This window comes from Eulemur rufifrons, chromosome 2 (genome assembly GCF_041146395.1).
Source record: "Eulemur rufifrons isolate Redbay chromosome 2, OSU_ERuf_1, whole genome shotgun sequence".
Lineage (NCBI taxonomy): Eukaryota > Metazoa > Chordata > Mammalia > Primates > Lemuridae > Eulemur > Eulemur rufifrons.
In genome coordinates, this window is record NC_090984.1 from 16,981,084 (window position 1) to 17,006,483 (window position 25,400).

The 25,400-nt window shown below is 60.9% G+C and overlaps 3 protein-coding genes across 4 annotated transcripts; 1 reads left to right on the forward strand and 2 right to left on the reverse strand.

Annotated features, from left to right (window-relative positions):
- Nucleotides 1-4,959: 4,959 nt before the first annotated feature.
- Nucleotides 4,960-8,324, forward strand: TBXA2R (thromboxane A2 receptor). Its single transcript, XM_069497565.1, has 2 exons — nt 4,960-5,819; nt 8,032-8,324. The coding sequence occupies exons 1-2, from the start codon at nt 5,034-5,036 to the stop codon at nt 8,275-8,277; spliced, it is 1,032 nt and encodes a 343-aa protein (XP_069353666.1). The 5' UTR covers nt 4,960-5,033; the 3' UTR covers nt 8,278-8,324.
- A 1,351-nt stretch (nt 8,325-9,675) lies between these two features.
- GIPC3 (GIPC PDZ domain containing family member 3) lies at nt 9,676-16,856 on the reverse strand. Of its 2 annotated transcripts, XM_069497577.1 has the most exons (7): nt 16,632-16,856; nt 15,729-15,914; nt 15,441-15,621; nt 13,987-14,099; nt 13,618-13,712; nt 13,149-13,503; nt 9,676-12,644 (listed from the first exon to the last, which is right to left on the reverse strand). In XM_069497577.1, the coding sequence occupies exons 1-7, from the start codon at nt 16,854-16,856 to the stop codon at nt 9,915-9,917; spliced, it is 3,885 nt and encodes a 1,294-aa protein (XP_069353678.1). In that variant the 3' UTR covers nt 9,676-9,914. The 2 variants fall into 2 exon arrangements, with proteins under 2 accessions (XP_069353678.1, XP_069353685.1); XM_069497584.1 differs by lacking the exon at nt 9,676-12,644 and having other exon boundaries at nt 13,326-13,503; nt 13,631-13,712.
- A 3,109-nt stretch (nt 16,857-19,965) lies between these two features.
- On the reverse strand, nt 19,966-25,182 carry HMG20B (high mobility group 20B). The gene is made up of 10 exons (XM_069497596.1): nt 25,131-25,182; nt 24,787-24,842; nt 24,295-24,403; nt 23,534-23,737; nt 23,086-23,206; nt 22,583-22,629; nt 22,248-22,320; nt 21,800-22,015; nt 20,931-21,063; nt 19,966-20,496 (listed from the first exon to the last, which is right to left on the reverse strand). The coding sequence occupies exons 2-10, from the start codon at nt 24,822-24,824 to the stop codon at nt 20,484-20,486; spliced, it is 954 nt and encodes a 317-aa protein (XP_069353697.1). The 5' UTR covers nt 24,825-24,842; nt 25,131-25,182; the 3' UTR covers nt 19,966-20,483.
- Nucleotides 25,183-25,400: the final 218 nt, after the last annotated feature.

Consider the following 25,400-nt stretch of genomic DNA (forward strand, 5'->3'; position numbering starts at 1 on the left):
CCTTGGTGCACATCAGTGGAATGACTGCGATGCTTTTTTTCTTTTTTTTTTTTTTTTGAGACAGAGTCTCATTCTCTTGCCTGGGCTAGAGTGCCATGGTGTCAGCCTAGCTCACAGCAGCCTCAAACTCCTGGGCTCAAGCAATCCTCCTGCCTCTGCCTCCCGAGTAGCTGGGACTACAGGCAGCACCACCACGCCCGGTTAATTTTTTAAATATATATTTTAGCTGTCCATATAATTTCTTTCTATTTTTAGTAGAGACGGAGTCTCGCTCTTGCTCAGGCTGGTCTCGAACTCCTGACCTTGAGCGATCCACCCGCCTCGGCCTCCCAGAGTGCTAGGATTACAGGCGTGAGCCACCGCGCCCGGCCTTGACTGTGATTCTTGTGTGCACCACAAGAGTTGTGATCACTCCGAGGATGCCCACTGTACGGAAGAGGAAACAGAGGTTCAGAGGGCGCCACAGGAGTCAGGGGCCAAAACAAGGGTGGAACCGAGTCTGGCTGGCTGGGGATCCCCCACACTGCACCCTCCACTCTGGGGACTGTGCAGGTGTCACAAACAGGAAGTTCCCAGAACACCGGCGGCCGGGGCAACGGCGCCCCTGCGGTTCGGGGCTTGTCGAGTGTTCGCCCACGTGGGCGTCTGCACCCGGGTCCACAGCTGCTGCGTTTAGATCAGCATCGGGCCTGGGAGGTCCCTGCGGTTTCAAGCCACAGGGTGCCACGGGTGGCAGGGGCCACGGTCAGAGCTCCTGCCTGGCTGCCTGGAGCACCGTGCCAGGAGACCAGCTATGCCCACAGCCGGGAGGGCAGAGCAGGCAGGGCCGCCACGGAGGCAGAGGCTCCGCCAGGCAGGCCTGAGCTGAGCACCCCCAATGCTGGTGGGCTGGTGGGCGCCACTCTGATCGCCGTTTCACAGAGGCGGGAAACTGAGGCTGAACAAGGCTGGGCCCCCAGCTTGGCAGGGGCGGACTGGGGATTGGAGAGTCCAGGCTTGTCTGAGGCCATCGCTGGCCCTGGGTGGGGCTGAGCAGGCCCAGGCCGTGGGGACAGGCAGGCCTGGGGGTGGGGTGTTGAGTGGGAGGGGGACGTGTGGAGAGATGGATGGATGCGGGAAGCTCGTCCGGGGGAGGGGCCTCTTGCTTGGGAACCAAGGAGCACATTCCAAGTTCATGGCTAGAGCCCAGCCTGGTGCCCGCGCCCGGCCCAGAGCCCAGGCCTCCGGGAACAGCCGTGCCCAGAGCGGTGCACACGGCCCCCCGGCTTCCCCCACCTCACACGGTGGGCCCGGGCCAGTCGGGGCAGTGTGGGGTTGCAGGAGAACCCGGTGTCCACTCTCCAGAAAGAAGCAGGGAGCTAAGACAGAGATTTCTGGAACCTGGGACCCAGCCCAATTCCTGCCCAAGTTCCAGAACCTCACCCCCTTGGAATTCTAGAATCTTTTCTTTTCTTTTTTTTAGGGGCAGAGTTCCACTCTGTCACCCAGGCTGGAGTGCAGTGGCGTCATCAGAGCTCACTGCAGCCTCCAACTCCTGGGCTCAAGCGATCCTCCTACCTCAGCCTCCCGAGTAGCTGGGACTACAGGTGCACACCACACCTGGCTAAATTTTTTATCTTTTTTTAGAGTTGGGGTCTTGCTATGTTGCCCAGGCTGGTCTTGAACTCCTGGGCTCAAGTGATCTTCCTGCTTTGGCCTCCTTAAGTGCTGGGATTACAGGCGGGAGCCACCGCCCCCAGCAAATTCTAGAATCTTGAGGCTTTGCCCGATTGCAGAACTGGGGCTCATTGGAATTCCAGATCCCTGGACCCTCAAAGTGCAAATGTCCCCCGCTCTCAGCAGCATAATTCTGGGTTTTTCCAGCATCAGCAAAGGGACCCGGGGCCCACCCCTCCTGTGAGGCACAGAGATCAATTTCCCAGGGGCCACAAAGTGCTGCTGCTTGTCCTCCCCTGGTGGGGACCCTGCCATTGTCCTGGCCAATCAGAGAGGAGAGGAGAGGCTGTGCCAGGCCCCCCCGTTGGCCTCCCTGCCTGGGGAACTTGAGACGGCCACTACCACCTGAGCCCAGGGTGGGGGGGGCAGTGGAAACCGCTGGCCGTGGCCAGAGGGACTCAGCGCCAGCTTCCAGCCTCCCCCAGGCCTAGAGCTCTGGGTCAGCGGTTTGTCCTGAGGCACGGGAGGAGTGAGGGAGTCCCGGATGGGTGTGCCCGGGTGCACAGAGCTCCCACATGACGGGGGGCGGCAAGGAGTCCTCATGGCGCTCACTCCAGGCAGAGGCCCGGGCCGGGGCAGTGGCCAGGGCCGGGGCAGTGGCCAGGGCCGGGGCAGTGGCCGCGGGCACAGCTTGAGTTCCCAGGAATGTTCAGAAACAGCGAGTACCAGCTCTCAAGGGAGGGAGCGCCCCGTCCCAGGGGGAATTCAAGAGCTGGGATCCGAGTCTGAGACAGCAAAGGGCACCCCCCTCCCTGGAGTCTAGGGCTATGGTTGCCGGTAGCTGTGGCAAGCCCCCCTCCTTCCTCTCCCTGTGCCTCAGTTTCCTGACTGGAGGCCCTGCCTCCACGAAGGTGGCAGTGGCCTTGGCTCTCCACCCGGGAGGGATTCTCAGTGGGGCTGTTGGGAGCTGGGTAATTTATGAGGCTTGACAAGCAGCAGCCAGGCCAAGGCGCCAGTTAATGACATGGGGAGTGACAGCCAGCGGCCACCCACTGGGCTTCCCCAAAAGAGCCACAGCTGGGGTGCCACCTCGGGGGCAGCACGAATTGAGCACCTACTGTGTGCTAAGGGCTGTGTGCGGATTAGATCACCCCCATGTTACAGGAACAGAAACAGGCTCAGAGCGGGAATGTAGATGCCAAGATCAGTGGGAAGGTTCACGGCAAAGCCAGGGTTCGAATCTGGTCTGACCAACTGGTAAGAAAATTCCCCTCTCTTCTCAAAGAAAAAAGTGGTAGGATTCTGACCCTTCCCTGTCGGGCTTTTGAAAAAGCAGTTGGTCACATTTCTATGTGAGGAGGCGCAAGTTCAATCTCGGATCCGCTCCAGCCGGGCATCGTGACCTTGGACAAGTTGCTTAACCTCTCTGTGCCTTGGTTTCCCCCCTTTCCAAAATGGGGATCACAGCCGGAGCGTGATGAGCTTTGACTGTCCGGTCCCCAGACACTGCAGAGTCCCCCAGCCCCGCGCTCCCTGCTGCCCCCCTCTATGCCCGCCCACGCGTGTCTTGGGGGTGCACCCAGGGCCAGAGGCAGGAGACCGGGGTGCCAGCCCCGACCCCCTGGGTGGCTTTAGTTAGACAAGTCACCGCCTCTCTCCGGACAATGACATCCTCCATGATGTGTCCTTTCTGGGAAGTAGGAGCTGGTTTTGGAATGTTCTCGTTTTATTTTCACTTTGCTCTCATCACATCTGACCGTCGGGCCCAGCTGTCTCTCTCGTTTAGTCCCCCAGGCCACACTGGTAACAGGTCCCTCCAGCTGTCCTTTTAACCTGTCCCCGGGGAACCTGTCGCTCCAAAGGAGCTGTTTTTTTTTTGTGCCCAAAATGGAACCGGATTGCAGGGTTTATTTCTTCTTGTAAAAGCGACACCACAGGCCGGGCACGGTGGCTCACGCCTGTAATCCCAGCACTCTGGGAGGCCGAGGCGGGAGGATCGTTTGAGCTCAGGAGTTTGAGACCAGCCTGAGCAAGAGCAAGACCTGTCTCTACTAAAAATAGAAAGAAATTATATGGACAGCTACAAATGTATACAGAAAAAATTAGCCGAGCGTGGTGGCGCATGCCTGTAGTCCCAGCTACTCGGGAGGCTGAGGCAGGAGGATCGCTTGAGCCCAGGAGTTGGAGGTTGCTGTGAGCTAGGCTGACGCCACGGCACTCTAGCCCGGGCAACAGAGTGAGACTCTGTCTCGAAAAAAAAGAAAAAAGCGACGCCATAAACTTGGAAGACAAGGAATCCACACAACCGTGACATGTGTGAGGAGGGACATAGGGACCCATGGCTCCCCCTGCAGTATCTCTCCCACATGCATTCACAAGAAACCGTGACCTGCAAAGTTGACCTTGGAGCTGGGGAGACAACCAGGGACCCTTGGCCACCAGCCAGCCGCCTGCCCTGCCCACACCGGATGCATCCCGGAGCTCAGAACTTGTGTCTCGTGATGACTGAAATCTATTTCCGCTCTGCAGCCTGCCCAGGGCTTGGATGGGCCAAAGACGGGGAAACTGAGGCCGGGGCAGTGGAAACCACTTGCCTGGGGTCACATAATGAGCACCAGGGCAAGAGTTCACACCCAGGGCTCCCCAGCCCTTCTCCAGCACCCAGAAAATACCTCCTGATGTCCGCCAGGAATCCCCGAGGAGGCGGCCCTGGTCTTTGCCCTGGAGGGTCACTGGGTTTGAGCAAGACAGAGCTGGAGGTAGTATTAATATTAGTAGCAATAGTAGTACTAGTAGTAATAGTAGTAATATTCCCTGAGTGGGGAGTGAAGTACGTCAAAAAAGGCTTCCTCGGCCAGGTGCAGCGGCTCACGCCTGTAATCCCAGCACTCTGGGAGGCCGAGGCGGGAGGATCGCTTGAGCTCAGGAATTCAAGACCAGCCTGAGCAAGAGCGAGACCCCGTCTCTACTAAAAAGAGAAAGAAATTAGCCAAAACAACTAAAAATAGAAAAAATTAGCCAAGCATGGTGGTGCGTGCCTGTAGTCCCAGCTACCTGGGAGACTGAGGCAGGAGGATCGCTTGGGCCCAGGAGTCTGAGGTTGCTGTGAGCTAGGCTGACGCCACTGCACTCTAGCCCAGGCAAGTGAGTGAGACTCTGTCAAAAAAAAAAAAAAAAAGGCTTCCTCCAAGAGGGGATATTTGAGCTGGGGCATTTGAAGGTTGTGTAAGAGTTTGCCAGAGCCACTTACGCCAAAATTCAGAATTAATCACAAGCAAATCTTCTCCCCGCCTCCCAGGTATTCCCGAGCCAGTGCCAAGCCTGTCTGTAGCCTCGGCCTGATGGGGTGGTGACCGGTCTCCCTCGGCTCCAGTGCCATGTGGTCCAACAACAGCTCCCTGGGGCCCTGTTTCCGGCCAACGAACATCACGCTGGAGGAACGGCGCCTGATCGCGTCCCCCTGGTTCGCCGCCTCCTTCTGCGTGGCGGGCCTGGCCTCCAACCTGCTGGCCCTGAGCGTGCTGGCGGGCGCGCGGCCCGGGAGCTCGCACACGCGCTCCTCCTTCCTCACCTTCCTCTGCGGCCTCGTCCTCACCGACTTCCTGGGGCTGCTGGTCACCGGCATCATCGTGGTGGCCCAGCACGCCGCCCTCTTTGACTGGCGTGCCGTGGACCCCAGCTGCCGCCTCTGCCACTTCATGGGGGTTGTCATGGTGTTTTTCGGCCTGTGCCCGCTGCTGCTGGGCGCCACCATGGCCTCGGAGCGCTATCTGGGCATCACCCGGCCGTTCTCGCGCTCTGTGTTCGCCTCCCAGCGCCGCGCCTGGGCCACGGTGGGGCTGGTGTGGGCCGTGGCGCTGGCGCTGGGCCTGCTGCCCCTGCTGGGCGTGGGCCGCTACTCCATCCAGTTCCCGGGCTCCTGGTGCTTCCTCACGCTGGGTGCGGAGCCGGGGGACGTGGCCTTCGGCCTGCTGTTCTCCATGCTCGGCAGCCTCTCGGTGGGACTGTCCTTCCTGCTCAACACGGTCAGCGTGGCCACGCTCTGCCGTGTCTACCACGGCCGGGAGGCTGCCCAGCAGCGCCCCCGGGACTGCGAGGTCGAGATGATGGCGCAGCTCTTGGGCATCATGGTGGTGGCCAGCGTCTGTTGGATGCCTCTCCTGGTGAGTGGGGGTATGGGCAGGGCTCCTGCCACCCCTGTAACTGGGCCTCGGGTCACCCAGACTGGATTTAAATCCTTAGGTTCTGGTCCACCCGGGAAAATATGGGCAGACACCCCAGGGTTCAGGTGTCCTTCCTTGAGGCGTTTGTGAGCAAGACACAGATAACTCCAAAACCCTGTGTTCATGGCTGGGGCAGAGCCAGCATCTGGGGACTGGGAGGCTCAGGGAGGGGCTTTGAGGTTCTACCTGGGGTATCAGAGAAAGCTTTCTAGAGGAGGGCGTGGGAGCTGGGGCTTTGAAGGATGAATAGGAGTTTACCTGCTAGCTAAAAGGAGGAAAGCACTCTAGACAGAGTCACTTAATCATTCAATGGTTCCTGAGTCCCCTTTGTGCCTAGTTCTAGGCTGAGGTCCAGCCAGCCCTGCCTGGATTTTCCTTGGGTCAGGGGAGCCCCACAAGAGCTCTTATGTAAACCCAAGATTTCTGGGTTTACATTGAACTGGTGTCGTTGGAGTGGTTATTTTTTTTTTTTTTTTTTTTTTTTTTTTTTTTTTTTTTTTTTTTTTTTTTTGAGACAGAGTCTCACTCTGTTGCCCAGGCTAGAGTGAGTGCCGTGGCGTCAGCCTAGCTCACAGCAACCTCAAACTCCTGAGCTCAAGCGATCCTCCTGTCTCAGCCTCCCGAGTAGCTGGGACTACAGGCATGCGCCACCATGCCCGGCTAATTTTTTCTATATATATTTTTAGCTGTCCATATAATTTCTTTCTATTTTTGGTAGAGGTGGGGTCTCGCTCTTGCTCAGGCTGGTCTCGAACTCCTGAGCTCAAACGATCCGCCCACCTCGGCCTCCCAGAGTGCTAGGATTACAGGCGTGAGCCACCGCGCCCGGCCAAGAGTGGTTATTTTTTCATTTCTGATTGAGTCAGGACAAGAAGCCAAGTCTGGAGTCACACGCTCGCGTTCCAACCTGTGCCCGACAAGGACTCACTGCGGGACTCTGGCAATGACCTTCCCTCCCCAAGCCCCGTGGTCCTCGGGCTGTGGGAACTAGACAGGTGCTGCCTGGGTCTCAGGTGGTTGTAAGGATGAAATGAGATCAGTCATTCACTTATTCCTTCAACAAGCATGTACTGAGTACCTACTGTGTGCCAGGCACTGTTCTAGGTGCTGGAGACATTGCAGAGAACAAAACTGACAAAAATTCCTAACTTTCTGGAACAGACAGAACACGAACACTATAAATAAGTAAATGAGGCCGGGCATGGTGGCTCACGCCTGTGATCCCAGCACTGCGGGAGGTCAAGGCAGGAGGATTACTTGAGGCCAGGAGTTTGAGACCAGCCTGGGCAACATAGCAAGACCCTGTTTCTACAAAAAATTTAAAAATAAAATTAGCCAGGCGTGGTGCTGCGCACCTGTAGTCCCAGCTACTCAGGAGGCAGGAGGGTCACTTGAGCCCAGGAGTTGGAGGCTGCAGTGAGGGTCGCCAGTGCTGACCCTCCCGCCCTCACCCCTACAGTCTGTCCCCAAAGTAGCCACCAGAGGGTGCCCGTGAGCATGTGAGTCAGGGCCTGGCCCTCCTCTGCCCACAGCCCTCCATGGCTCCCACCTCCTTCAGGGGGGGAAAAGCCCAAGTCCTCCCTGCAGCCCACCAGGCCCTGCATGACCTGAACTGCCCCCTCCCCACCCTCCCCTCCTCCCTCTCTCCCCCTCCTCACTCTGCTCCAGCCACACGAGCCTCCTCTCTGTGCCTCTAACATGCCAGGCGTGGTCCTGCCCCAGGGCCTTTGCACAGGCTGTGCCTCTGCCTGGAATGCTTCCCCCACCCCCACCCCCAGATTTCCACATGGTTACACCTTCACCTTCTCCAGGTCTTTGCTCAAATGTCACCTTCTGGCCAGGAGACACCACAGCACTGGGATTACAGGTGCAGGCCACTGTGCCCAGCCTATGATATAAAAATTTACACAGAATAACAGCACCGGCGGCTGTAAAAAACAAAACAATTCCTTTCTCACCATATTTAATCGCGTCCAGGAGAGGAGCAGGAAGAGTGTGCTGTCTATGGACACGTCCCCGGGAGCTCAGAGAGGTTCGGCAACTCTCCCCAGATCACACCGCGAGGCAGTCGCAGAGCCCCGGGCAGGGGCTGCTGGGGGCGGGCTGGAGACCGAGGCCAGCGGGTCCCCGGCTGACACTGTGGCCCTCGCAGGTCTTCATCGCCCAGACAGTGCTGAGGAACCCGCCCGCCATGAGCCCCGCCGGGCAGCTGTCGCGCGCCACAGAGAAGCAGCTGCTGATCTACCTGCGTGTGGCCACCTGGAACCAGATCCTGGACCCCTGGGTGTACATCCTGTTCCGCCGCGCAGTGCTCCGGCGCCTGCACCCCCGCCTCAGCGTGCGGCCCAGGTCGCTCTCCCTGCGGCCCCAACTCCCGCGGGGCTCCGTGCTGCAGTAGGGCCCAGCGGCACAGCCGGACATCACCCCTGCCCGCGTGTGCCCCGCGAAACCCTCGGTCCCCTCTGACGGTCGCATCTGCCTGTTCTGATGCTCCATGAACCGCGTGTGCTGGACGGACAGAGGGTTTCGGCTGCAGGATCATGGGCGCCTCCATCCAACCTGGGGACCCCCCAACTCCTCCCTGACCCCGTCCGAGGCCTCGGCCCCCTCCCCCACTCAGACCACCCGCACCTTCCCCTAGACCCTCCCAACCCCAGGAAGGGGCATGTTGCGGGTGTCGGAAGAGCGTCTTGTAAGGCTCAAAGTGGCCAAGGTCCCCCTTCCTGGAACCCCACCCCGACATGGGGGATGCCTTGACCCCTGAATGTGACCTGCTTGCGGGACACAGTTGCTTCCCTTGGAGACCCCAGCCTGGAAAGGCTCTGCCTCGAAAAGATTGAATGTGGACAGGAAGGACACCCCTCTCTGGCCAAAATGTTCCCGCCTTTGGCTTTAGTTTCCTTTGGCTCCAGAAGCCATCGGCCTCCGGGGTTCCGACCTCAGGGATGGGGCTGGGTCTAGTGCCTCCCCCACCTCATTTATCAAGTGGTTTCTTTTCTTTTAAATTTTTTTTTTTTTTTTTTTAGGCAAGGTCTTGCTGTCGCCCAGCCTGGAGTGCTGTGGCATCAGCCTAGCTCACAGCAACCTCCAACTCCTGGGCTCAAGTGATCCTCCTGCCTCAGCCTCCCGAGTAGCTGGAACTACAGGTGCCACCACCGCGCCTGGATAATTTTTTAAATTTTTTTGTAGAGATGGGGTCTCGCTATGTTGCCCAGGCTGGTCTTGAACTCCTGGCCTCAAGCGATCCTCCCGCCTCAGTGTCACAAAGTGCTGGGATCACAGGTGTGAGCCACTGCGCCCAGCTGTTTCCTAAGCACTTTAGGAAAGTGGTATCTCCTTGAATTCTCTCAACAACTGTTAGGGGAGGCTGTGGGATTAGACCCATTTGCAGCTGGGAGAGAGAGAGGGAAAGAGACATACGCAAGACCGTGGAGTGAAGTCCCTGCTTCCTCCACTCCCCGGTCGGTCGGTGCCTGCGTCCATTCATTCACTCAACAGCGTTTCAAACTCCCCAGGGCCAGGACAGCCCCGCACCCACAGTCGGTGCTCAATAAATGCTGGTTGAATGTGGACCAATGACCGAGTTTGCATGGAGCGCCGTGTAGGTGCGGGGACCTACGCTTCTGTGCACATGGTGCTTGATAAAGTGCTCCGCATACAGTAGGTGCCCAAGAGGCGCTCAGCGTAGCCATCTGCTCCCCCAGCCCCCCAGGCCCCCAGCCCAGCTCTGTCCTCTGCTTTCCCTGCAACTCCCCCCAAAGGACACACCGGGCTGCGGGCGGGACGGTGCCTTTATTCACCTGGCGCCCTCTAGTACATGGCGATGACCAGCCCCTGCCCCCTTCTCCCGCCAGGGCCAGGATCCGCTTACAACGCGCACCGCCAGGCCCCACGAAACCGAAGCTGGTGTTTCCACCGCGCCTCCCCACCCCCGCCCGCTGGGTGAATGAGGTCACCTGCCCCTTCTGGGGGACCCTGGCTGGGAGGGCCAGGAGAGGGGACCACAGGAGCCTTAGCTGTGCCCCAGCCCCCAAGCTACAGCTCCCTGCCACCGCGCAGGAGGGGCCCTGGTTCCCCGGGCCTGGGGGAGGGGGCGGACCCCTGAGCTGGGGGACCCAGGGGCTGGGAGCTCAGGGGGGCTGCCCTTGGGGCAGCACCAGGAGTGACAGGTGTGCTGGGTGGCATGGACTTCTGGGGTCCCAGCTGTGGCTTGGGGGACAGGGGTGGCTTCTGGGGTGCCGAGGAGACCTGTGGCTGCAGGGCCAGGTGGGAGGCTGCTGGGCCACAGCTGGGGCCAGGGCTGTCCTGGGTGCCACATGCTAGGTCATGGGGCTGGAGTGGTGGCCAGAGGACTTTGCCAGGGGCTGGAGTTGGGGCTCCAGGTGGAGGTGCTGGGGGCCGAGGTTGGGCTGGGGCAGGGGCATTGGGCTGGGTTCTAGGGTCAAGGCCAGAGGTCTGTGGGTGGAGCCCATTTCTAGAGCTGAGCCAGATTTTTGAACTGGTCTGGGCTCTGGAACTAGAATGGCTTCCAGAAACAGGCTGGGTGCCGGAACCAAGGTGGGCTCCAGAGCCGGGCTGAATTCTTGTGCTGGTCTGGGTCTCTGAGCTGAGCTGGGTCTCCAGGCTGAGCTGGGTGCCAGAACTGGTCTGGGTTTTGGAGCTGGGTTGGGTTCCAGAAACAGGTTGGCTTCCAGAACTTAGGTGGACTCCAGAGCTGGACTGAATTCTTGAACTCGTCTGGGTCCCGGAGTTGGGCTGGGTTCTAGAACTGGGCTGAATTCCAGAGCTGCTCTGCTTCCCAGAGTCCAGCTGAGTATCAGAGCTGGCCAGGGTTGTGGGCTGGAGCTGGGATCTAGAACTCAGCAGGGTTTTAGAGGGGAGCTGAGAAGCAGACGTTGGTTGAGCTCCTAGGCTGCGCTGGGTGCTGGAGCAGGACCAGCCACTGGAACCAGACGGGATCGTGGAGCTTAACTCAGTTGCTGAACTGTTCTGGGACCCAGGGCTAGCCTGGATCCCAGAGCTTAGCTGGATTCTGGAACTTGGCTGGGTCTCAGCAACTGACTGTGTTTTGGAGCTGGCTGGGATTTCAGAACCAGTCTGTGCTCCAGAACTGAGCTGGGTTCTAGAGCTGGGTGGGGTGCCTGAGCTGGACTGAGTTCTTAAGCTTGGCCAGGCCTTGAAGTGGGTCTGAGTCCCAGCACTGGACTGTGTTACAGAGCTGGTCTGCATCTTCCAGGGAGAGTGGGGCTCCACGCCAAGCAGTGTTCTGGAGCTGGGCCTTGCTGCAGAGCTGGGTGGGAATCCAGAGCTGCTCTGAGTTCTGGAGTTGGGCCTGGTTATAGCACTAGGCTGGGTTCTGGAGCTGGGCTCACTCTCAGAGCTGGACTCATCGCCGGAGCTGGACTGGGCCACAGCAGGGGCGAGGGCACTTGGGTGCAAGTGGGTTTTAGAGCAGGGCTGAGGTTTGAATCTGGACTGGGCAGCAGCATGGCTCTGGGCTCCTGAGCTGGTCTGAGATCTCGCATAGGGCTGGGTTTGGGGGCTGTCTTCGAGTCCTGGGCTGCCTTGGGTTCCACAGCTGGCTTGTTTCTTGGATCTCACCTGAGTCTCAAAACTAATAGGTGTTCCAGAGCGGGACCGAGTCTCTAGGTATGGCTGTGTCACGGAGTGGTCTTCAGCTCCAGAGTCAGGTTGAGTTTTACGGCAGGGCATGGTCTCTGAGCTGTCTTGGGTTCTGGAAGTAGGATTGGTCTCCGAGCCGGCCTGCGTTTTAAAACTTGTCTGGGTTCCAGAACCTGGCTTGATATCAGGGCTCAGGTGGATTCTAGAGATGAACTCAGTTTCAGAGCTGGCTTGCAAGCAGGGCTTGGTCTCAGAGCTGGGCTGTGTTCTAGAGCTGGGCTTGGTCTCAGAGCTGGGCTTGGTCTCAGAGCTGGGCTGTGTTCTAGAGCTGGGCTGTGTTCTAGAGCTGGGCTTGGTCTCAGAGCTGGGCTTGGTCCCAGAGCTGAGCTGTGTTCTAAGGCTAGGCTTGGTCTCAGAGCTGGGTTTGGTCTCAGAGCTTGCCTGAGTTCTAGAGCAGGGCTTGGTCTCCAAGCTGGGCTTGGTGTCAGAGCAGGGCTTGGTGTCAGAGCTGGGCTGTGTTCTAGAGCAGGGCTTGGTCTCAGAGCTGGGCTTGGTCTCCGAGTTGAGCTGTATTGTAGAGCTGGGTTTGGTCTCAGAGCAGGGCTTGGTCTCAGAGCAGGGCTGTGTTCTAGAGCTGGGCTTGGTCTCAGAGCTGGGCTGTGTTCTAGAGCTGGGCTTGTTCTCAGATCTGGGCTTGGTCTCAGAGCTGGGCTGTGTTCTAGAGCTGGGCTTGGTCTCAGATCTGGGCTTGGTCTCAGAGCTGGGCTGTGTTCTAGAGCTGGGCTTGGTCTCAGAGCTGGGCTGTGTTCTAGAGCTGGGCTGTGTTCTAGAGCTGGGCTTGGTCTCAGAGCTGGGCTTGGTCCCAGAGCTGAGCTGTGTTCTAAGGCTGGGCTTGGTCTCAGAGCTGGGCTTGGTCTCAGAGCTTGCCTGAGTTCTAGAGCAGGGCTTGGTCTCCAAGCTGGGCTTGGTGTCAGAGCTGGGCTTGGTGTCAGAGCTGGGCTGTGTTCTAGAGCAGGGCTTGGTCTCAGAGCTGGGCTTGGTCTCAGAGCTGAGCTGTATTGTAGAGCTGGGTTTGGTCTCAGAGCAGGGCTTGGTCTCAGAGCAGGGCTGTGTTCTAGAGCTGGGCTTGGTCTCAGAGCTGGGCTGTGTTCTAGAGCTGGGCTTGGTCTCAGATCTGGGCTTGGTCTCGGAACTGGGCTGTGTTCTAGAGCTGGGCTTGGTCTCAGAGCTGGGCTTGGTCCCAGAGCTGAGCTGTGTTCTAAGGCTGGGCTTGGTCTCAGAGCAGGGTTTGGTCTCAGAGCTTGCCTGAGTTCTAGAGCAGGGCTTGGTCTCCAAGCTGGGCTTGGTGTCAGAGCTGGGCTTGGTGTCAGAGCTGGGCTGTGTTCTAGAGCAGGGCTTGGTCTCAGAGCTGGGCTTGGTCTCAGAGCTGAGCTGTATTGTAGAGCTGGGTTTGGTCTCAGAGCAGGGCTTGGTCTCAGAGCAGGGCTGTGTTCTAGAGCTGGGCTTGGTCTCAGAGCTGGGCTGTGTTCTAGAGCTGGGCTTGGTCTCAGAGCAGGGCTTGGTGTCAGAGCTGGCCTGACTTTTAGAACAGGGCTTGGTCTTGGGGCCAGATTGGACTCTAGAGGTGGACTCTATCTCAGAGCTGGCCTGGGCTCTAGAGCACAGTGTGGCCTCAGATCTGGCCTGGATTCTAGAGGAGGGCTGGGGTCTGGAGCAGGGCTGGGTCTCCAGGTTGGACTGGGTTCCAGAGAGGAACCGGGCCTCAGAGCTGGGCTGGGCTCTGGAGCAGGGCTGGGGCAGGGGGCTGGGCTCGGGGCTGGGGCTGGGGCTGTGCTCAGCCCCGGGGCACACTAGCCACAGGCCTCCCTGGCCTCTCCGATGGCGGCCCACACCTCCACCACGAACTCGTCTGGGAAGGCAAACTCGCCCAAGACGGAGTCTAAACAGCGCGCAAACTCCTGGACGCTCGCCGTCTTCTTGGACGTCTCCACCATGGTGGACGCTGCGGGCCGCGTGGGAGGGGACATCAGTGGGGACGCTCCAAGGGCCCCAAGTTCCCACTGGGACCCCTGCCCCTCCCATGGACTGTCCTCCCCCCGGGGACCCCCCAGCTTACCCTGGCCCCTTACCCAGCTCGGGGTCTCGGATGCCCATGTAGCTCTCCAGCAAGTCGTCCACCCTCCGGGATGCCTCCTCCTCAAACTCGCTGGGCTGCAGGCACAGGGTGGGGGACAGAGGGTGAGAAGCCCCTGATGCCCCAGCCCCTCCCAGCCCCCACCCCTGAGGGCAGAGCAGACCGGAGCCTCACACGGCTCATTGCTTCCAGCACCAACGTTACTGCCCTGCCTTTCAGTGAAGACCCATTTTGCAGGCAGGTAAACTGAGACTCCAGGAAGAAGAGCATCTCATCCAAGGCCGCCCCAAGTTAGCGGCTGAGTTCTGTAGAGTGCAAAAGCCCTAGAAGGCCACCCTCCCCTTCACTCACCACTTCCTCCACCGTGGCAGCCCCCCCAGAACGAAGTCGCAGGGTCTCCCTCCCACTGGTCACTTTCGCTTCCACGGGGCACTTGCTGCTCCGGCTTCTCTGGCCAATCATATCTGAAAGGGACAGAGTGGGGGCAGGCATGGATTCTGGGTGGATCCACGTCTTTATAAAACCCGGAGTAGCCACCAGGTGAGTCTTTCTAGAACCTTCTTCCCCTTCAAAGTCCTCCTTAAGTCCCTGGAGTGAATCCCCAGAGACCTCTTTGGAACCCCACTCTTCCTGCCCCCAGGAAACTAAACCGCAAGTCCAGAATGAGCTATGGTAACCAAACGCGTCTAGAACCTCCCTCCAGCTGTGCCAGGGCACTTCTGGAACCTCTTGCTCTGGAACGATGCCCCCCAAAGGGCCAGTCCCTGATGAAATGGAGAGACTGTGCCGGTATGTAAATCAACACGCTGCTTCCTTCATTGAGAAAGTCTAGCTATATAAAAAAAAAAAATCTGCTAACATGAACAGGATGATACACATTTTAGAGCAAAGGTTCCCAACTAGGGGGTGACTTTGCCCCTCAGGTGGCATTGGCAATGTCTGGAAACATTTTTGGTTGTCACGGCCGGTGTGTAAGTGGCAGTGCTACAGGCGTCCGATGACTCAAGGGCAGGGAAGCCGCTCAGCACCCTGCAGTGGCCAGGACGCCCCCGCCACAATGATCTGGCCCCACACGACACAGTGCTGAGGCTGAGAAACTATATTCTAGAGCAAGCGACTTATCTTGTCCATGGGCCAGTCCCAGACTTCTCTTTCAAACCATTCTCTTTGGAAACCATTCTCTAGAATGCACCATGACCTCAAAGCACTACTTTATTTTTTTTATCTTTATTTGTTTGAGAGATGGGGTCTCACTCTGTCACCCAGGCTGGAGTGCAGTGGTGTCGTTATAGCTCACTGCAGCCTCCAACTCCTGGGCTTCAGTGATCCTCCTGCCTCAGCCTCCCGAGTAGCTGAGACTACAGGTGCAGCCACTGTACCCGACTAATTTTTAAAATATTTTTGTAAAGATGGGGTCTTGCTATGTTGTCCAGGCTGGTCTCCAACTCCTGGCCTCAAGTGATCCTCCTGCCTCAGCCTCCCAAAGCGCTGGGATGACAGGCATGAGCCACCGTGCCAGGCTAAAGCACTACTTTAAAAGCTCCCAGTCATGCCCTGGAGTGGATCTAGACTGTCCTCCTGTCCCACTCTGCTCACGCTGTCCCCTATGCCTCCCAGCCCAGCTGACTTTGTACCAATCTAGAAACCACCCACCTGTTCCAGATACAGCACCAGGAACTCCCTGCCGCGCACCACATGTATCTAGAACCTTCCACCCTGTCCCACGCCCTCACCCTCCTCAGGGCCAAGCACCCGCAGAAGCCGCCTCTGGGAGAGCTCCCCACCGCCCTGCCCGGGCCCCTCACCGAAGGCTCTCTTGGGCTGCACCAGGCGCAGGGTGAAGGGCTGGGACTTGGGCAGCTCGCGCAGCATCTTGGCCACCTCGTAGTGGCGGCAGCCCACGATGGAGTGGTCGTTGATGGCCTCGATGCTGTCGCCCACGCACACCGCCTGGATCCGGTTGATGATACTGCCTTCCTTGATTCTCTGCGGGGACCCAGAACGACTCGTGGGCCAGCCCCAGCCCTGCCACCTTCCCAGCCCCACTTAGATCCGGAGAGGTCTGAGGTCGCCCGCCCCCAGCCCTCGGGCACCTTGATGAAGGCGTAGCCGGCCCCGTTGTCCGTGATGGTCAGTCCCAGGGCGTCCTCCGTCTTGGTGACCTCCACCTCCTTGGTCTCTCCGCGCACGTGCGCGAAGATGAAGTCCTCCAGCCCTATCTGCCCCCCCAGGAGCTTCTGCATGTCCACTTTGTGGCTGTTGAGGGTGCAGAACAGGATCTGCCCCAGGGGGAGGAGCCCGGAGTTAACCACAGCGCTGTCCCCCACTCGGCTACCAGAGCCGTGGGCCCAGAGGCTTGGGGGGAAACTGAGGCCCAAACTGGCCCAGGATCCCAGCCCATGGGAAACGGCGGGGCAGGGGACCCCGAGATTGCCGAGGAGGGTGAGAGGAGGCTGTGGGCAGGAGGAGACCCCTCTCCCGCCCCTCATCCCCGGGACTCCCAGGCTTAATTAACCCTTTGGCTCCCTCACTCCCCGGGCTGGCTGCTCCTCAGGAGGTCGCGCATCTGCTGGCGCCCTCTAGGGGCTGCGAAGCGCCTGACACCGGGCTGGGAACAACCCCCCCGCCCCCGCCCACCCCTAATCCCGCCGGGCCTTAGACGTCCCACCTGTAAGGGGGCTGCGTGGAACCCAATCCCCCAGCTGCGCCCAGGAACCACCGAGGCGCTTCCCCGAGGGCTGCGATCCACTCCGAGGACTGGGTTCCCGCGAGATTTAGGGGTCCACTGAGACCTGCTCATCTTTTGCGCAGGGTATGCAAAGGGGGTCCCTGGGGTATGGCACCTCAGGATCTGAGAGGAGCGTCTCTGGGATCTGGTGATCGGGTCCCCCCGACACCCCGAGATTCCGGGACCTGATTCTCCCATCTGGGGTCCAGGCTCCAGCCCTACCGCCGCCAGCCGGGTGGCCTCGGGCGCGGGGGTCCAGGGTCCTCACCTCGGTGGGCGCGATTCCGAAGGCCTCGGCGATCTTGGCGTAGAGCTCTCGGACGTTGGTGAAGCCCTCGATCTTGCCCGTGGGGCTGCCGTGCGCCAGCTGGGTGCGAAACACCAGGCGCGGGCGCACGCGGGCAGCGGCCGGGGGCTCCGAGGGCGAGGGCGGGGGCGCGCGCGCGCGCGGGGTCTCGGCCCCGGGGGCCTCGCCGGCCCCTGCGCTCTCCATGGCTGGGGACTCTGGGCCACCCACCCGGGCCGCCTCCTCTGTCGCCGCCGCCGGATCCGCCGCTTCCTGCAGCCTCCCCTCCCCCGGCCTAGGGCGCGACAGCCGAGCCGCCCGGGTAAGGGGATCCGGGAATCCGAGCTGCCCGGGAAGGCGACACCGCGGGGTACGGAGGCGGGGACGGGGCCCAGGTGTCTGGGCCCTGCCAGGGCCAGCTGCGCCCTCCCCGGGGATGCCTGGCGGTGGGTCCTCGGGGGCCTGAGTTTCAGACCCTGGAATAACAAGCTCCCAAAGAGGACCGGATAGCGGAGCGCGCCTGAGCGCTCACTCTCTGCTAGGCACGCTCATTTAATCCTACAACAACCTCAAGAGGTGGGGAGGGATGGTTATGTTGGTGTAACCTGAGCACACCCCGTCCCTCCTCTGCCCACAGCCCTCCATGGCTCCTGCCTTCCTCAGGGTCAAAGCCCAAGTCCTCCCTGCAGCCCATACGGCCCTGGACGGCCTGCCCTGTCCCCTCCTCCCTCTCTCCCCCTCCTCACTCTGCTCCAGCCACAGGGGCCTCCTCACTGTGCTTCCAACATGACAGGCACCGTCCTGCCCCAGGACCTTTGCATGGCTGTGTCCTCTGCCTAGAACACCTTTCCCCAGAGCTCTGCTTGGTTCACTTGCTCAAGCTCCTCCGAGTCTTTGCTCCAGTGTCACCTCCTCTCACCACCCTTCCATCTCCTTTCCCTGACTTAATTTTTCTCCCCTGCGATTGAAGGTACCATGTGACATATCAGATATTTTGTTTCATCTTGGGTCCTGTCTGTCTCCCCAGCCGGAATGTCGGCTCCAGGAGGGCAGGCGGTTTGTGTCTTTTGTTCTCCTGCCATGTCCCTGTGCCCAGTGGACGGTGCCTGCCACATAGTGGCTGCTCAGGCAATCCTTGGTGAGGGCATGAATGAGTCACCAGGTCACAGCTGAGGAAGAGGCATCTATAAAACCCCCTGGAATGCACCTCTCGGAACACCTTAGCATCCATCAAAATTCCTACACGAGAATTGTGGCTCAGTAAACAGCAGCCCGTCCTGCGCGGGTCCACACACGACCTCCCTGGGAGAAGGCACACATCTGTAGACAGCGGCAGCTTGCAGAAGGCTTTGGACAATGTAAGAAAGTTTATATAAAGTTCTAAAATTTGCAAAACCTGCTGTAAGCTACAACATGGATGAAACTTGAAAACATCATTGGTGACAAGCCGGACACAAAAGGCCACGTTTTCCACCTGTGATTCCATTTACGTGAAATGTCCAGAGCAGGCAGATCCACAGAGACAGGAAGTGGATTTGTGGGTGCCGGGGGCTGGGGGAGGGGCATGGGGAGTGACTGCTGATAGGGACAGTGTTGCTTTTCGGGGGTGATGGATGTTCTGGGATTAGAGATGACGGTGGCACAACTTTGTGAATATACGAAAACCCACTGGATTGTAGACTTCAAAACAAAATTTTAAGTAAACAAAAAACAAACTGCTGCAAAATGCTACTTTTTTAGGGAGACACGCTTATGTTGTAAAACCGTGGAGACAGGCTCCGAGTGATAACCCGAATTCGGGGGGAGTTCCCGTGCCAGGAAGGAGCGGGACTGGCAGAGGGTGTTAGTATCAGGTTGTAGCTGTCTCCTAGGATTGCTGTAACAAAGTCCCACACACTGGGTGACATAAAACAGCAAGAACGCATTCTCTCGCAGTTCTGGAGGCTGGAATTCCAAGCTCAAGGTGTCGGCAGGGCCGGGCTCCTCTGACACTTGGGGTAGGATCTGTCTTCACCTCAGTAGCTCCTGGTCGTGGGTGGCAAACCTTGGCATTCCTTGGCTTGTAGACACATCCAATCTCTGTCTCTGTTGTCACATGGCTGTCTCCTGTGTCTGTGTCCACATTTTATTCTTATAAGGACACCAGTCACATTGGATTAAGGGCCCATCCTACTCCAGTGTGATCTCATCTTAACAAACTATATCTGCAATGACCCTTTTTCCAAATAAGGCCACACTCAGAGATTGTGGGTTTAGGACTGCAGCATATTTGGTGAGGCAGGAATACGAGTCAACCCACAGCGTGGGTGCTTGTCAAAGTGTTCTGGAAACTTTTTGAGGATGTCTTTAACATTCCATTGAACACAGAAGTCTCGGGGAAGGTTCCTCAATAAGTGAAACTAGAATTGCCAGCAATCCAGCTACGCAGCAGAATTGAAAATAGGTTTTCACACAACAGCCCGGATCCGAATGTTCACAGCAGCACGAGTCACAACCGCCGAAAGGTGGGAACAGCCCAGGTGTCCATCCACAGGTGATGGATAAATGCGACGTGGTCCATCCACACGTGGACTATCACCCAGCTAGGAAAAGGGACGAGGCTCTGACACAGGCCACGGCATGGATGGACCTTGAGGACATCGTGCTCAGTGAGACGCCAGACACAGAAGGACACACAGTGTGAGACTCCATTTATATGAAACGTCCAGAACAGGCAGATCCACAGAGACGGGATGTGGATTCGTGGGTGTCAGGGGCTGGGGGAGGAGACAGGCAGTGACTGCTAATGGGGATCGGTTTCCTTTTGGGGTGATGGAATGTTCTGGAATTAGATCGGAGGTGACGATTGCACAACATTGTGAGTGTGCTAAATGCCACTGGATTGTGCATTTTAACATGGCCAGAGTGGTTAGGGTCTATGCTGTATATTTCACCGCAATAAACAAAACTCCCCGTCTAAGTTCACTCTGCCGGGAAGTGGATTTGAACCCCAGTCAGGAAGAAGGTTGAAGGATGGACTGAGCGACTGTATCTGTCCCCTGAGTGTGCAGAGCCCACAGTGCATGACCTTCAGGTGGGTGGGAGGGCAATGTCCCATCCTGCCACTGGCTTGCTCTGTGAACCTGGGCACCTTTAGGCCTCAGTTTCCCCATTTGAGAAACAGGGACAGCCCAGGCTCTGAGGCCCTAAGAGGGCAGGCCTGGTGTCCCCAGTAGGGGTGACCTGGGGAACTCTGGGCACATCTTCTGGCCCATCCACACCCCCTCCCCAAAACACCTTACACACTCACAAGCTTGAAACATAAATTCCACTTGCTTTTATTGAAAAAGTCTGGGTGGAACAGTGGAAGGGGCTGCCCCCAGCAGGCGCCCTCGGCCGGACCGGGCAGGGCAGGCAACACCAACTCCCCCAACCCTGGGACGCAGGGACAGAAGTGCCCCCCTGCCTGTGTGGCACCACCTCATGGCTCCCCTGTGGTGAGTAATTCTGGGGGCGGTCCTGTATCGAGCTGGGCGTCCCAGGGGTGGTCCAGGACAGCCAAGGCAGCTGAACCCCCCAGCACCAGGTGCTGTCCCTGCCTGAGGTGGGCGGTCTCACTGAGCCCCAGGGCCACAGGGTTCACCATGGAGAGTGCTTTCTCTGGGTTCAGGGGGCTGCAGAGGTTGAAAGCTCAAGGGATGCTGTAGAAATTTCATTTTAGGGGGGCTGCAGCCCCCAAGGTGCAGGAATGGGCCTGGCCCCAAAGGGTGGACCCCCAGCCTGTTCTCCATGGGGGTGGAGGTGGGGAAAGGGCTGAGTCCAGAGCTGCTTCCGGATCCTGGGCTGGCCCTGCGCTCACAGGTGCTCGCTGTAATGGGAGAGAGAGGAGGGGAGCGTGATGGGGCCCCCATCATCTCTCAGCCCCTACCCCAGTCCCGGGGAACCCTTGAGGCCACGCCCCCTCAGCTCCTCCAAACAGACGCCAGGGTGGGGAGCCTGGATCTGATCCCACCTACCCTGGGCAGCTGGGACCCACCCTGAGAAGCTTTGGGGAAGTTCTGGGGCCTCCAAGTGGATCCCACTGGCCAAGGGGACCTGGCAGATCCTGCCCAGCGGAATTTTGCACAGTTCGGTCCCGACATTGGCCATCTGTGTCTCACAAGCCCTCGGGTAGACACCCCCCGCCGCCTGGGGCAGTGGCTGGGGAGCAAGATCTCGTTGTGGGAGGACACCCAGCGGCTCCCCAGACCTCAGGCACCCCACCGGTGGCCCGACGCAGCCCCCCACCTGCCCGGCACACACCTGGCAACCTGGGCCAGGATCTCCTTGACGCGCACGATGAGCTTCTCGTGCTGTGCGGGGTCGCGCTCGATTGCGCCGTGCAGACGGGCCATATACAAGTCCAGGGTGCCCAGCGTGGGCGTCTCGCCCGTGCCTGGGGAGGGCGGGCGGGGGACCGGTCAGCCGAGCCCAGCAAGGGTGAGTGGGGGGGGGTTCAGGGTCGGAACTCCACGGGGGCAGAGGTCAGAGGGCGGGTGGTCCGTGAAGACAGGTCCCTTCAGAGGGCGCCATGGGGTCGGGTTGGGGGTCAGGGCGCCTGGACGGGGTTGGTGTGCGCGGGGCGGGAGGCTCAGTCAAGGTCAGCCGAGAGCGGGAGGAAGCTGAGGGCCGGGTCGCAGTGACGACGTAGGGGCTGGTGGGGGAGGTCAGCGAGTGCCAAGGTCAGCTGGGAACAGAGCCACGGAAGAGGGGGCGGGGCTAGCGGAGGCGGGGCGCGGGGACTAGCGGGGCGGGCGGGGAAAGGCCGGGGGCGGTCCGGGATGGGCAGGGAGGTGGGGTCAGCTCTCAGGGTGGCCCGAGCCATTCGGACCCGGCTGGCTCAGGGCAGGGAAGCGGGTAAGCGGGGGCGGGGCTAGGGGTGACCGACCTTGGGATGGAGGCGAGGTCAGCGGGGACCAGCTGCGGTGGTCGGGGGAAGGGGGGCAGGCTCCGCGCGGGGGGCGGGGCGATAGGGTCAGAGGCGGGGCGGCAGGGGCGGGGCAGAGCAGGGGGGACAGCAGCGGGTGGGGGAGGCGACACGACAGGGGCAGGCCCGGGCGGGGGCGGGCCCGGGGGCTGCAAGTGAGGGCGGGGCAACAGGGGCGGGCGGGCCTGGGGCAGGGGGTGCGCACCCGGCACTGGCAGCGACGCGAAGCTGGCGGTGAGCGCCTGGCGCACGGCCTGGAGCTGCTGCTGCAGCGCCAGCGTCCGCCGCTCCTCCAGCGCCAGCTCCTGCTCCAGCCGCTCGCGCGCGCTGCTCATGCTCTGCGTGTGCCGCTGCAGCACCGCGTTCTGCTCCTCGAAGGCCACATTCATCTTCCGCAGGCGCCGCAGCTCTGCCTCGCGCGCTGCAGGGGCGGCGGGTCAGCGCCCGAGCCAGGGCTGTGCCTCCCCCCCTCGTGCCCTCTCTGCCCCCGGCCCACGTAAGCTCCCAAGGCGGGGTTGGCACCTAGGTTTTTAGAGGTACCTTCCCGACCCCCCTCCGCTCGCCTTGGCGCCTCCTTGGCCCATCCATCTCCTCCGCCACCCGCGTCACGAAGCCCCCACCAGGACTGAACCAGCGCCCGGGTTACCGCTTACCTTTGTTTTGGTCCAAGAATTCTTCAGTGAAGATGGGAACATCGAAGGTGGAGAAGCCGTCGCAGTCCCCACCCTGGGATGAAGGGACAGGGAATGTTTTTTGGGAGGACAGTCACGTCCCTTCTGAATGTCCCCCGAAGCCTGTGAGGCAACCTGGGGCAACCTGGGGCACGGCCAAGTTAACACCATCCCCACGAGTGGCTGCTCCGCCTCTACTGACATATTTTTGGACAAGGAGAAATCACTTCGTTCCCTGAGCTTGGGTTTTGGCCCACTCGGGGGTCTAGACGCCTCCAGACGGGTCTCCCCAAGGTGCTTCTAGGAGGGGCGCTCACCTTGTGTCCGTTCAATAGGGTATTCATGAGCCCGGAGCCAGAGTCTTCTGCGGGGAAGGGAGGAGGGCAAGGTCAGCCTCCCAGGTCTCCACTGTTCCCCCTGCCTGGGGCCCCCACTTTCCCCGCCCCCTTGGTCAGCCCTATGCATCCTGGGTCAGGCTCCCCACCTGTCCCCCCCACCCCGCATCTGTACATCCCCCATCGCAGTACTGAGTGAGCCCTGTTCATCCGTAGCTCGTTATCTGTCTCTGTCCCCCATGGGACTGTGCACCCCACGAACGGAGGGGCCTGTTGGGGACCAGCATCCCGTAGAGCTCGTCACCCAACTGCTCTGGGCTGGGGCCCTTCCACCTTCCTTTTTTTTTTACTGGCAAGTATATACAGCAAATGAAATAACAGTATGATTTTTTTTTTTTCCTTTTTAAGAGAGGGGCTCTCCACGCATTGCCCAGGCTGGTCGTGAACTCCTGGGCTCAAGCGCTGCTCCCGCCTTGGCCTCCCACCTTTCTTAATCTTCTTCTCCTGGATCTTCTCGGCGCACATCTTGTAGGCCTCCGATTGCTGGTACGCACGCAGCTCCTTCATGTACTGCTGCTTCTCCCTCTCCGCCTCGTCCAGGTACCGCTGGCGGGGCAGCACCCGGAGGCTTGGCCCACCCAGCTGCGAGAGAGGCCTCCAGGGCCAAGACCTGGACCCCAGGTAGGGCTCCGCTCTCTGAGCCTGCCCCTGTGCCGAACCTCCCATGGCTCCCTATGCCTCCGGACAGCCTGCTGCTGGGGCGCCGCCCAGCTCCCCAACCTGCCTGTGCGCCCCAGCCGCGTCCCTGAAAGGCCCTGCAAGCCACTCCCGGGTGCCTGCCCAGCTCCCGCCTGCAGGCCCCGCACCCATGGCGGTGGGCCGAAGTCGCACTGGATGGGGACAGGCTGTGGGGTCCGAGCGCACAGCGCCCACCTGCTTCTCGGCCGGCTGCAGCTTGCTCCACTCCGCGCCCAGCATCTTGGTGATCTCAGGGAATGGCAGGTCCGGATGGCGCGTGCGGATCTGCTCGCGCCGCTCGTTCAGGAAGCGCACGTAGCCCGTGACCGGTGCCTTGGGCCCATTCGGCAGGATCTTCTTCCGCTTCTTGCCCTTGGGCCACCCGCGCTTCTTCACCGGCTGCGGAACCGCGCGCGTGGTTGGGCGGGGCCTGGAGGGCTGGGGCGGAGCTCAGCGGGGCAGGGGAGGGGCGTGGGAGGGCATGAGTGTGGCCTGTGGTGTGGGCGGGAACTAGCCGGGAGGCAGGACCCGGAAGGGCTTGAGATGCCTGGTCAAGAGTTAGGACCCTGGGGATTAGGGGATGCCTGGCCAGGGGTCAGGGGATCCAAGGTAGTGGGGCGGGGGTGGAGACCAGGGATGGGGCTTCCTTGTGTTGTGGGCGTGGCCTCTGGTGACGGGCGTGGCTTCTTGCTGGAGGAAGGGCCCATAGGACGCTGGGAAGGTGGCAGTGGGCAGGGCCTCCAGCATGGAGCAAGCTAGCATTGGGCGGTGGGCGGGACTTGGACTTAGAGTGGCAGTCTAAGGGGCGTGGTATCCGACACGGGGCGGGGTCTCAGCCTAGGAGGAAACTCCCGGCTGTGGGCAGAGCCACAACCAATTCAAATATAGCCTGGGGCGGGGCCTCAGGCCGAGGGCGGGACCCCGGGGCCTCCCCACCGCCGGGCAGCGACTCTCACCTCCTCCTCGTGGGACCCCTTCTCGCCGGCGCGTGGACCCTCGCCGCGCTCTTGCTTGACAGCCACCATGAAGCCCCCGTGCTGGCCCGGAGCCTTGCCGCCAGCCGGCCTGGAGCCAGGGGGGACAGGTCACCCCCGCCCCCAGAGCCTTCCCTGAAGTTCCCTCACACTGTCCCTGAGCGTTCAGGGGCCACCGACTGTAGGGCTGGCGGCGGGGGGCGTGCGTCGGGGAGGCGGGTGCGAGGGGTCGGGACAGGAGCACAAGGTGGGACAGTAGAGCCCCCTGCGGGGCTGGCCCTCGGGAGTGGGGGCGCGGGACGGGGTACGAGAGAAGCCCTGACCCGGGTGGGGTCCGCGGGGCGGGGCGGGGGGGCCTAGGGCCGGGCCAGAGGTGGGGCTGCCGGCGGCGGCCGGTGGGCGGGGGCGGGGCGGGGGTACCGGGCCGACGGACGGAGCGCGGCGGGGGCAGGCGGGCGGGGGCAGCGCACTCACGCGGCGGCCGCGCCTGGCTGCTTGGGGCCGTGGGACATGGCAGCTCCGGGCCGGACCTGGAATCCAGACGCGGGCGGAGGTGAGGGTCCCCCCGGCCGGTGCCAGGGTCCCCGCCGCCCCCCGACCGGGAGCCCCCAGTGCCGGGCCCGGACGCCGGGGGGTGGGGGCCGGATCCGGGGGCGGGGAAGTCCGCGAGGGCGGGCGCCCCAAGAACCCTTTGTTGGGTGATCGCGCCCCGGGATGCCCGCGTCGGGTCTCCCGGACCCCGGCAGGGGCCCGCCCCGGCCCCGGGTCCCCCGGGCCCCCACCCCTGGCGGGGCCCCGAGTTCCGCGGCTGTTTTCACCTCCAAAGAAACTTTCCCGGCCCTTCCGACTGCTGCGACGCTCCAACCAACCGCCTCGAGCCCGCCCCCGCCGGCCGCCCCGCCCCGCCCCCGGCATGCTAATACGGCCCGGGCGAGCCGTCCGATTGGCTGTCTTCTTCCCCTGGGGCGTGATCATGCAGATGCGGGTCGGCGCGCCGGTCGGCGATTGGCCGAGGAGGCTGCGGAGCCGCGTGGGAGGTGGGGAGGGAAGGCGGTGGGCGTTGCATCAAGTTCGGCTGCGCTCGGCCG